The sequence below is a fragment of the Myiozetetes cayanensis genome, unplaced genomic scaffold (genome assembly GCF_022539395.1).
Source record: "Myiozetetes cayanensis isolate MyiCay16 unplaced genomic scaffold, myiCay2020 scf2-11, whole genome shotgun sequence".
Classification (NCBI taxonomy): Eukaryota; Metazoa; Chordata; class Aves; order Passeriformes; family Tyrannidae; genus Myiozetetes; species Myiozetetes cayanensis.
Window position 1 is genome coordinate 27,413,719 of NW_026087411.1, and position 12,248 is coordinate 27,425,966.

The 12,248-nt window shown below is 40.2% G+C and overlaps 1 protein-coding gene across 4 annotated transcripts in view; it reads left to right on the forward strand.

Moving 5' to 3' along the window:
* Window positions 1-12,248, forward strand: part of TTC7A (tetratricopeptide repeat domain 7A) — a 200,298-nt gene that overhangs the window by 68,293 nt on the left and 119,757 nt on the right. For all 4 annotated transcript variants that reach the window (XR_007628882.1, XR_007628883.1, XR_007628884.1 and 1 more), the window contains 3 exons: window positions 813-870; window positions 4,217-4,289; window positions 10,790-10,950. Coding sequence is in view for 1 of the 4 variants with exons in the window: in XM_050314945.1 (XP_050170902.1) it covers window positions 813-870; window positions 4,217-4,289; window positions 10,790-10,950 (292 nt within the window). In the remaining 3 variants the exon portion in view is untranslated. The remainder of the gene's footprint in view (window positions 1-812; window positions 871-4,216; window positions 4,290-10,789; window positions 10,951-12,248) is intronic.

Sequence of the window (12,248 nt, forward strand, 5' to 3'; positions counted from 1 at the left end):
TCTCAAATTCAGCATAGGCAGAACAAGAAGCAACTGCTATGCAAAATCTGAAAACTTAAGAACCAGAACATCACAGCCACTGCGTTTCTGAAAACTATCACTATGTTTCCAGATATTTTGGATCTGAGAAAGTGATACTTCCCTAAGCTCGTCCTCTCTTCCTGTTGATCTTGACAATGGTACCCTGGTATAACAAGAGCTTGACGCTTCTCTTCCTTTTATGGTTTTGGCTAGGAATTAATTTATATGGTGAGAAGTGAGCATAGTGGGCAGGTTCTATTATTCAAGCAATTAGAGGCGCACAGGAGGGAATTAGTGGCTAATGTCACACCTGAAGTAGCCTAAAAGTCTCTTGTGGTCTCAAGGAAGGTGGTGTGTTGTCAAGGGTTTTGTCATAGAGCTGTAAGTTTGGCTCCTGGTTTTCCCTGTTCAACCTGCAGCACCCTCCTACATGAAGATGGTGGTGGAGGCAGTCTGCATCTGAGTCAGAATATGCTGCAGGTTACTGCTTTTAGCATTTACACCAGCCTGGTAGAAGGCCTGTTAAACCCTTGGTATCTCGGTCTGTTCTCCTCCCAGCCCCCTTCAGTGGCATATGTGAATAAAGAAATGCTTCAGCACTTCAAACAAGGGAGTTAAAAGAATCTAATAAAAATGAATTTTAGAATTCATTTTAAAATGAACTCATGCACACACCCCCCACCAGATTTCCACAGTTTTTATGATCCCATTTTGAAATACTTTATGTATTTATTTAGGTAATGTGAAACATTGAATTCAGCTCTTAAATGGCATTGTATCTTGTTCTGCAGCTATTCTGAAGGGCACTCGAGATGAATTAAACAAGAAAGCACTTCAGACTTTGGAGAGGTGAGTAGGAATCTTGCAGATACTTGCATTGTGTATTTCTTTGGATGAATTCAGAATAATTGTTGTATTTAATGTTTGCGTTTTTTTCCTCTGCATAAGACTTCCTTGCCTGCAAGTTTAAAAACAGTTCAATAGGTTTCAACAATAGTCTGTCAAAACCATTCTTGTAATGGTTAAACACAGTGATTATTCAATTGAATATCCAAGATAAGAGTACCTGTTCTGCCACTAAACAGAAATAACCTTAGGCCCAGATTAGTTTCAGTAAGATCTACATGCTGGGAGATGCAGCTTCCTCACACAATGCCAGCTGGCAAACATGAAAATCTAATTTTGTCTTAATTCCTGTGTGAAGCACTCTTAAACTCCTGTTTCCCTCATGGTGGGAAAGTACCTTCGCTGTCAGGATGTAGGCAGCTATGGGGTGACCTGGCACCAGTGCACTTACCAGGGAGGGGTAATTGCTGTCCTAATGAGTGTTTAACATCCTTGTGAATGTTTACATGAGCAGTTCTGTGAGAAGGAACTACAGAGCTAGCCTACAAAACATCATCACTCACCTGTTCTTCATCACTGTGTTTTGTGGGGGTGACTGATCCAATGGCTCTGCCCTAAAGGTACCTGTGAATTAAGCTCTCTTGCAACTACAGTTACCTCAAGTAAAACTGCTTGGGTTCAACCCCTTTTTTGTCAGCTCTGTGAGGTAGAGAGATGAGGTGTGAACTTCTGACCCTGTTATGACTAAGTTATGTCACCCATAACACACGGGATGATGTTTGGGTAGTTATTTGAAGTGTAGATGCCTACAGACATTGGATGGCAACTAAATGGAAGCTTATATGATCTAAGTCTTAGGCTGTATCTGATTCTAGGTTTGTTGTGGTCATAAATACATCACAACAGTATAGAAAATTTGAAGTCTTTGGTATCTCAAAGTACAGATTTAGCAGGTTGAATGATGTTTATGGATCTTAGCTGTTTTTTCTGATGCTGAACAGGTAGTCCAGCCTGTTTGTCTTGCCCTGGTTTTGCAGTGATTGCAAGAGCTGAAACCACAGATGTAATTCTCAATATTTACCCTATGGAGATCTGAGATAAAAATTTTAAAAGCCATTTATTCATTCACTATTTAGGTCAGGTTTATGCTTCTAAGTCACACTGGTTCCTGCACTCCATTGTAATACTTTCACTACTGACTAATTTTTGTGTAATTGTGGTGCTGCAGAGCTTTTAAGCTGCATTTATTTTTATCCTTTGACCTTTTCCATTGGCTTGGACTTGTTTTCATGGTATCTTAACTCTAGCTAGGAACCAGACAAGCTTCTAGCCAAGCACTAGTTCCTCAGCCAATAGGGATGTGATGGTGAGCTGATTACTAATGTTCTTCTAAATGCCTGAGTTATGGTTTCTTTCTTTTTTTAATCTTCCTTGTTTTTCCACCTCTTTTTGAAGTACATGTATGATCTCTCAGACCATGGTTTGGCCTGTAGCCATCTTTGTAAGGGGCCCTTTCAGCTGGAAGATTGTATCAAATATTTTTCTAATTCCTTCTGAGGAAATTGAGCAGTAAAGTATCAGTCCTTTGTTTCTTTTTAAAAACACTATTAATCTCTTCTGCTATGCTCTTGTGAACTTTTCCCTGGTATTTAATGCCGAAGAGGCTACTAGGAGTTGCTTTCTAAATAGGTGGCTCACCCTGCTCCAACAGCACAGGGCAAAGCTGGGTTCTATCTCGTGGTTCTATCTTGTTGTTTGGTTGGATTTTTTTGGGGAGTTGTTTTTGGTTTGTTTTGTTTGGGGTTTTTGTGGTTTTTTGAAGTGGGAGGAGAAATTAGTGACTTGCCTGCACTAATCGCATTTTGATGTCTTTGGCATTGCTTCAGAATCCTCGAGTGCTACCTTGACTTGCAAAGTTACAGGACACATTCACTCCATACTAAATTAATTTGTTTTAGAGTCATTAGTTATAAAAGTCAACTCTAACAGCTTCTTGCTCACAGGCCAAGATGGCATTTGAAAAGTGGCTGCCCTGAAAGTGGTGTGTAGTTTGTTTCCTGAAGTAATTTTCTTATTCTTAATTGCTTATTTCTTTTATTATTAGCAAATTAATAGTTTTGTCAGGGTTTTTAACCACCAGTGTTGTCAGCCTGTCATTTCTGTCTCATAAGAACATTACTTGTGCTCACTTTGGGCAGGGCAATGCAGGTGCAGGCTTCCCTGGTGTCCTGGAATACAGCCCAGAAAGAGGTCAGGAATGTCAGTTGGCTGCGAGGGACCTTCCTCTTCCCTATTTCTCCCATGTGAAATTACTTTCCTGTAACGCAGAGCTATGAGTGAGCTCTCTGAGTCAGAGAGGATATAATCCACTGGTTTTTGGACTGGGCTGTCAGTGTGGTGTGAACCAGTGCCCCACATTGCTTCTAGGTTCCCCAAAACACTTTCCTTTCATTGCCTTGGTTAATGGCTTCTCCACAGGCTAGCAAACTCAAGACTGCAGTTCCATGCTCAGCATAGTCTCAGAGGGGATAGTTCTGCCCAGGTTGCCCATCGCTGCCTTGCACTGTTAAGGGCCTCCAGATGCGGTTCTGGAGACCCTGCAGCCTTCACTAGCCAAGGGATCACTGCAGTGCACGCTGCCTGTTGTGGACTAGAAGATAATAATACCTCAGGATCCAAGCTTGAGAAATAAGGGCCTTGGTTTTGGTCCAGGCACAGCTCCTGTCATCAAATCATTCCTCCCTCAGTGTCTTCCTTTTCCAAATTAGGAGTCCACTGTCAAGGATTAAACTAGAAGCTGCAGGGTGCAGAATGTTTTGTGTATTTGAGCACCAGCTTCTGTTACAGGCTCCTGATGTTTAGTCCTCTATTCTGTAGTTCCTCTACGTGCTCATAGTCACAATAGTGACTACTTCTCCCATGCTAATCTAACCCTCTTGTATTGTTGAAAAGTGGCAGTGTAGGAACAAGTTGAACAACTATGTGCATCACCTATATTACTTAAAATAATGCTCTGATGTGTTTGTTATGAGCTCAGAGCTACTTTTTTCCATAGTAGTTATCCAAGTTTCAAAATATTAAGTAGCAGTAATCAAGGAGCGTATAAGTTGTATAAGATCCTGGCAATTGAAGTATGTTCACAGGAACATACTTGTTCCTGGAACTCTGGCTTAGCCAGGACAACACTGTTCTGCTTTTTGTCTAGTTTCAGTGTGCTCCTCTGTTACTGGACTAGTTTCTGTGGGGGAAGCCTTTGTTTTGTCCTTGTGTGTAGCTCATGGTGAAGAAATTCTGCAAATTGCAATCTAACAGTCACTTTTCTTTTTGTGTTGTGTGGTCATCCTTAAAGAGCACGGGACTTGGCCCCAGAAGATCACCAAATCATCCTCTACCTATCACTGCAGCTGGCTCTTGTCAGACAGGTATGTGCAATAATTGGAAATCACTTAGTTGTGAGAGGGTGGAAGGAGAGTACATTGGAAGGACAGTTGAACAAGACCCAGGCTTGCTAAACAGGGGCCATTCCTTCCTACTTTATAATCAATCAAGCAATCTGAATATGCTTCTGCAAAATATTTTTTAATTCATATCTTTAAAGTAGTAATTCTATAGCACATGGAATGACCTTTCCTAGGACATGTGTTCAGCTCTAACTCCTGAGCAGTCTTGGAGCAACTTTGTCTGTGTGGATTGAGTGGGGTGTGTTTATTCCTGTTCCCTGGGTATCATGCTGTGTCCTGTTGCAGGCCGCTCCAAAGGCTCTCTCGTTACTGCCCGATTCTGTATCATGCCAGATCGCACACTCCCTGCACTGGGATTGCTTTATTCCATACTTGGGCACGTTTGACGTTAGGCTTTGACAAGCGTTGGAGCTCTGCAGTGAGTGGGATTAGTTGGCATTTGAATGCTGCTGCAGGTGTTAACTCATAAAAATTAAGCTGATAAGAAAATACTTTACACTGCCTTTCAGGAAAAAAACACAACCATTTGGGCTGTGCTTTTTTTTTCTGCCCCTTCTTAAAATTGGGATGTGTTTTATTTCTCTGTCCCTTTTGTTTAAAAGCCAAAGTCTTTATTGGAGCAGCCTCTATTTTTTAAACGCCTCTCTAGGTAGATTTGAAATTTCTTCACCGTAGTTTCCTTCTTTGGCAGGCTTTCTGCTTGCTGCAGTTTTCTCTCCTTAGTCTATACTGCAGAGTTGAACAGTTGGATCCTTACTTTCCTGAGCTAATTAGGGGAGCTGTGTGTTCATTAGGTTAAACTAATTGTTCCAAGAGAGCACTCTCTTGATAATGTCACTTTTGTAACCCTTTCATAATGAGAGCAGTGTGTTGTGAGAAAGCATGCAGTAAGAAACGATAATTAAAGTGGCTTATTTAACTTTCTCATCTGCCTACTAAGTGCTTTATGATGCAGTTTGCTTAGGGTCTTTCATTAAAAAATATCCAGCTACCCTTTTTCTCCTGCAGCTTTTGCCTCTTAGGGGAGATCTGATGTCTGATCTGCTGATTCTTCTGCTTTTTGCCATGAATAAAAGCATTACAGATTTTCAACTGCTATCCTGAAAAATAAAATCAAGATTTTTGTGGTCCTTGGTTCTTTATTGTTTTCACTGTTACTTGTCCACTGCCTTTTAAGTTGTTACCTGTTGTTTTTCTCTGGTTGTAGCCTGTCTTCGCAATGTTGTTTCATCTGTCTAATTTCTTCATTTCCCTTCCTTCTGTTCTTACCATTAAGTCTCTTGTCCTCATGTTCACTTTTCTCTTTTGTCTGCTTCACCTGTGTATTTTCATCCTTGATGTTCTGCCAGTTGCCTCTGTTACCATAGCTGTATGATCTAAGTGTATTATGTAGTGTCAGCCTGACCCCTGCAATACTGCTCCTGCTCTTCTCCCATCAAGTGAGCTATAAATCTTTAACACATGCTTGGAGAGAGAGGAGATACCTGAGACATCCTTATTTTTAGACTGCTGTAAAATATCCTGCTCTTCTTTTGCCAGTTTACTTAATGATAAACATTTGGTAATGCATTTTTAATATCCTTAATTATTTAAAGTATCTAATATATTCTCTTTCTGATTAACTGAAAGATAAATGATACCTTTTTTGATAGATTGCATTAACTATTGAACATCACAGGGCTTTCATCAAGCAGTGCTACAGTACCAACAAATCAGGCCACTTCTACATAGTAGGTTATAGTATAATAGCTGAATGTTTTTCTCAACGAATAGACCTTTTTGTTTCTGTAGTTAGAATCAATAAAGGAGGTAACCTTACCCAGCACCAAAAAATCTAGGTATCAGCTTGCATAGATAAGAGAGTGTTTTCATGGAACAAAGCAAGGGAGGCAGCTGACCAGCAGAGTGCCAAGCAAAGCTCAAGCAATTCATCTTCCTTGGAAGGCTGTAAAATATTTCCAATAGTACTTGTCTCTGTCACCACTGGGCAAGGGAAAGGGGAAATGGAAAAACATAAGCTTCCCTCTGACATACGATGAGGATGCGACAAGAGGAGGAATGCTTATAAAAGGTTTCTGCAGAGTTAGCAGTTGAAACCACCAGCAACCAGAATGAAAGATGATGATGATGTGCTTTGTCCTTATGTGTGTGTGTGTGTGTGTGTGTTTTAAAGACCATTGGAGTCACTGGGAAGACTCCAGTGACTCCTGGAGGGTCTAGGTCAGCCACGCAGTGTTTTAGGGTGGATTTTTCAGTAAAATGCAAAGTAAATATCCTTTTCTTTAAGGGAGGTCTCAGTCTGATTTTCCCCCAGAGTTGAAGTGCCGTGAGGCCAAGGTCAGTGTCTGCTGCAGTGGATATCTCCACCTGCAGTGCCTGGCTGGCAGCTGGCCGAGCCGATCGACAAATGAGACTTGTAACTCCCAACTCCCGGCGGCTGGTTCGGCTACTTCTCCTGTTTCTGTGGTAACAGCATTTAGATCAGCAAAAATGAGGTAGAATGAACATTTTAAAGCTCACTGATTTTAATGTCTTGTCTTGGTTTTTAGCAGGCCAGTTTCTATGGAAATGACTCCAGAGAGTCATCAGCGTTCTTGTTAATTTTAAGTGTTGATTCCCTTTTCGTTTTGGGGGTGGTGGTGTTTTTGACCTTGAATACCATGTAAATCAGTATTGAATACATAAAAACAGCATATGTAGGCTTCATACCATTTTAATACTTTTTCTTGTTTGCCCTTTCTTTGCATGAAAATAAGGAAAGACAGGAAGGGGTCAGCAGCTGAGAATTGGAAGTCTCACCAATTTCATGTGGAAAACACCTACTTCTTTTCAGTGTGTCTGGATCTAAAACTAAGATAAACATAAGTTAAGAGACCAGAGAAAATATTTCAGTTATTTCTACAGTTTTTATTTTGATTTCAAGAAGGAGAGACTGCTGCTTTTTCCCCAGGAGGGGAGCTCTGTTTTAGTGGATATCAAGAGATGCTTCTTTCAGTGACTGCTTGGATGTGGGTAGTTCTGCTCTCTGTCTTTCTCCTAGACCAGCTAGTGCCTCTTTGCTGAACAGCAGCATGCTGCTTTTCTGCCTGCAGCCTAGCCTAGGCTTTTCTGGTGATCAAAAATGGCTTGTAGTAAGAATTAATTAATAATGTGCAGATATGTCTACTCCTGTTTTCCTGAAGTTCTGGTGGACTGTAGCAAGACTGTTTTCAATGGAAGCTCTTGCCAGTCGATAAAGCTGTCTCCTTTCTGTAATCCTCATGCTATAAATAGAGATGGAGTGGGTTGTTTTAATGGTTAATTAAGTGTAACTGTCAACTGATGTGAAATTACTAGGCCTGAAAACTCCTCTTTACAAGTTCCTGTTTCATTTACCATTTTAAGTATGCAAGCACATTATACTATTGGGAATTATTTTTAACACTCATACTGTTTTCCTTTTTATACCTGTAATTGTAACATCCCGACATTATTTTTAAGAAAACATGTATCATTATTAAAATAAATCCTATTCTCTGAGAGGCAGCCTAAACAATCCATGTTGTGGCATTATTTTTGGTAGTGCTGCAAGATGCTATTTATGGCCTACTGCAGCATCTTTGCTTCCTGATCAATGTGGTGTGACTTCACCTGTGTGCCTTGCAAAATGTGTGGTAGATTTGTTAACAGAAAGATACATCAGGGAAGTGTAACATCTTCTAATTGCAAGCCCCACTTGGAGTCCAGCTGACGTAAGATTACTTTAAAGCTCAGCACTTGTAGGGAATTTTAAACTGGCAGCCTATCTCTGATAAAGCCCTGAAGTTTCATGGTGCCATCTGGGCTACCAGCTTCCAGCTTTCTTGTATTATATAGTTACTTAAATAAAAATACCTCTTTCAAAAGAAGTTCTCTTTGACTGCTGCCAAATATCGTGCTTTTGTTCATCTAGAAATTTAGTTTGTATTTCATTGCTTCTGGTCTGTTGCAGGTTGTTTCATATAATGCTTCATATAAAGGCATAGAGATCATAGAATTAAAAGTGTGGTTTTTTTTCTTATCTGTGTTTTGTCCAGCATTTCTAATTATGCAGCAGAACTTTGTAGGCTACTAATGGTCTTACAGCACTAAGGAATCTTTTTGGACTCAAGTTAAACAATTAGGTGGCAGGGAAGCATAATTAGATTTCAAAACCAGCCGTTGCCTATGACTCCGATGGTACTAGAGGGAAACACTGAAATGAGGTGTAACTATTGCAGGCCCTATGCCACAGAACAGGAGGAAATTATTTTAGATTATGTCTATTTCATCAGTATATGACTACCTACCCAGCAGGTACAGGTTTGTAGGAGAGACCACAACTGACTTTTGTGCAGCTTTATTTCACGTATGTTGCAACACAGTCAGGGAGCTTCTTTGATGGCAGGCCTCTGTTAAGGGCATGGACTTGCAGTTGTGTGACTAAGTCCCTTGCAACACATAGAGCAAAGTCTGTGACTCAGTTTGCACGTTCACATGCAGGTAAGGTCAAGCACCCTTACAGTTTTGAAGCCCTTCACTAAAGACACTAACTGCAAGTATTTGTGTGATTCATACTAGCAAGTTACGATCACCTTCCCAAGTCTTGGAATCATAGAATAGTTGAGTTTGGAGAGGACCTCTAGAGATCATCCAGTTCAATTGCTGCCTGAAACAGGGTCAGCTGGAACAGGCTGCTCAAAGTCCCCTCCAGTTGTCTGGTTTACACGTTTTCTTCTAATGAACTTACTTTTCCCCAAACTTATATTTTCTTTATGACTACTTGTGCAGACCTGAGACAGAAGAATAGAAAAAAATAGGAGGTGTTTTCTAGTCCTGAGTGCAAAAAGAGTCTTGATAGCAGCTTTGTTTTAGCAAGTCAATTTATGTATCTCTGGTATATCTACTGAAGAACCTTCGTGGACAGCAGATCTGGGCCCACAATAGTCTCATGCTTGTTGTTCTGGTTACAAGTTGTCTTGTCATTGCTAGTATTTTTACACTGTATAAAAATGTATTCCAGTGAGCTACTGGGGGGACATTAGTGATGTAAGCTAATGCCTTTACCTTTGCAGTAAGCTATAATAACATGTGGTTAAAGTAGCTCCACTGACAAGCAGTAATTCATTAAAGCTGAGCACTTAGTCATGTATCCCAACCTGAATCCAAGCCAGGACATTCAGCAGTTTTGACATTGTGGGCCAGATGCCAGTTTGGGGTTATGTCTGGAGCAGTCACACTGATCTCCAGGCTTGCATGGAGTCACCAGTAATAGAGTAGTTAAGTACTATGGCTCGTGTATGCACAGCAAGAGTGAAATGTCACTTGGACATCAGGATGAAGTTGTCCCATGAATAGAATACATATGCCATGCTCCTAGGAGCATACCTGGGATCTGGATAATCAGCAACTTCTGTTGTAGCTGCAGGCAGTGTAATTGTTGCTATCCTTAGTAGTGTGATACTTGTTTTTGTGAGAGATCTCTGGAGGCGGTGGGAATTTGACACTGGTGATAAGCCAGGGTAGAAGAATGTCTGCAAAACTTTGCTAGGTGGGAAGTTCTCATAGTAGGGAACAAGGAACTACATTCTCCATCCATTAAGAGAAGCAGTGGGAAAGCATGCATGAGGAAAAGAAATTTATACACTTTCATCTTTTGTTTTCTGCAGATTTCCAGAGCCAAACACAGATCAGGAATAATTTATGTAATGGTAATTCAGACACTAGAGAATCTTAAAGAAAATCCTCTGCATAAAACTTAGTGGTAAACAAACAGAAGAGAATCTGCTAAGAAGTTTCTTTTTGAATAGATAGCCTAAAGTAGTGTACTGGATCACAAAGAGCATGTGATATACTTGCATTCATTATAGATGTTTTCTGCCAAAGGAGACTTGGTTCTAATGACATGCTGCTGCTGTGAGTGTCAGGACTGCTCTTTACATCACTGCTTGCAAAGATATTTCTTCTTCTGACAACATTTTAAATCTCAACTCTTTTACCCTTGAACATTCAAACTCAATTTGTATGCTCTTGATCCAAATCATGAAAGACTTTGTACAGCTATTACAAGAGACAAAATACAGCAGAGATGTGTAATACTCTCCCCTAAGTGAAGAGCCAGCCACCCATCCTAGAAAATGGAGCTGAGAATTGGGCCTCTGTAGTGCATCTGTTTACAGCATAGAATCACCAAGCCAGAGTAAGAGGGGTTGATTGGATCAGGTCTGCTGCTCTTGTTTATAAGCAGTGATTTAGTAATGCTGCAGACTCCTTTCTCTAGAATGTTTGTTTTTCTTCAAGCAGTGCAGTCTGTTAATTTTGGCAAACTGTTTGAATAATAGAAGGTACCTAAGTAGAATTTCTTCATAATTTCTAATTATTGTATTTGTTCTTATCTTTGAGGTATAATGTAAGACTGAAGGAGTACTGAGTTCTCTTTTTATTTCTGTGCCATCTCCTTCTAGATTTCAGATGCTATAGACCATCTTCAAGAAGCCCTGCAACTCTGCAAAGATGACATGAATTCACTTCATCTACTGGCCCTCCTCTTTTCAGCTCAGAAGCACTATCAGCATGCACTGGATGTTATCAACATGGCTGTTGCTGAATACCCAGAAAGCTTTAGGTAAGAGTTACTGCCTCATAAGATACATCCAGTCAGGAATGATCTGCTCACTAGCTCTGTTGTTCTCAGTTATGCACAAGGAGCCTATTAAGTCAAGTGTGCTGCAGGTGCACACTCTCTTCCTGGGTGTACTGTGAAGCTAAAACATGCTCAGGGTATTCTTTTGATTTTGTCTTCATGGTCTTTCTGTTTTTGAAACTAATCCTTGTGCTTGTTTGCTGTTCTGATATTTGTCTTTCTGTATTGTACTGACGATATTGTCTCCCATGCATCTTCCTGTAGTTTTTATATTTCACTTTACACGTGGAGAAATGAATGTGAGACAACTATGATGATCTCTGTTTCACAAATAACTATATTTGGTAACTTCCTGGTTAAAAACAAACAAATTTTTCTTGTATTGACCATTGCTCTGATGCTCATCTGTGGCACAATTTACTTCAATAGCACAGCTGAAGAAAAAGATGAGTTGAAAATCACAAGCTGTAATAATGTAGAGCTGAAAGGATGGTTTGCCTGCCTAAGAGCAGGTCTGAATCAGCACAGACTTCTCGGAGCCAAAGGCTTCCACTGTTCTGTGTTTGACTCAGACCTTCATCCATCTGAGGGAGGTAAATTGAATTCCATGCAATTTTCTGTCATGACCTTTCAAAACAACGAATTTGTCTGTTCTGTACAAAAATTAAAGCTTCTGTAATATTTTCTGGTGATTGCATACTAGCTAAGTTTCTTAGCCAAACTGCAGAAAATCCCCTTGCATTGCTGGAAGACCAACTTCCATTCAGAATTGCCTGTATTTAAATTACATTTTAAACCCATGAATACTGTCATTAGACAGCCTGCATTCTCAATGGAGAGAGGGAACAGCCTCCACAAGCGTAGTCCAGTAGCTGAGTGGGATATTTTCTGAACCAGAGCAAAGGAAGGTCACAAGTAAGATCAAGGCTGCCTAAATATGAGCTTGAATACTTTAGGAACTTTTAGAACTATGGTGCTATATCAGCGTATAATGTTTTCTATTGTGAGCTGTATGTTGCTATTTAAAATAGCTTTGCTGCCTTTGTTTTTGAGGTTAGTTACTTTGTGTACGTGAGGAGCTAAGACTGTCAGTGCACATCTTTGAGAATGAAGTGAAAATTAGAAATGGAAAAGCTCTTAAAATGATGCCAACATCTCTTTTCAGGGTGTGAGCATAGGTGTAACTGAAGCAGGAAATAGCCCAGTGGGTGCTAAATTGTATTTTAGCATTTGAAAGTAGGAAAGATACTAAAAAAACCCTCTTACAGTCCAAGGTCACA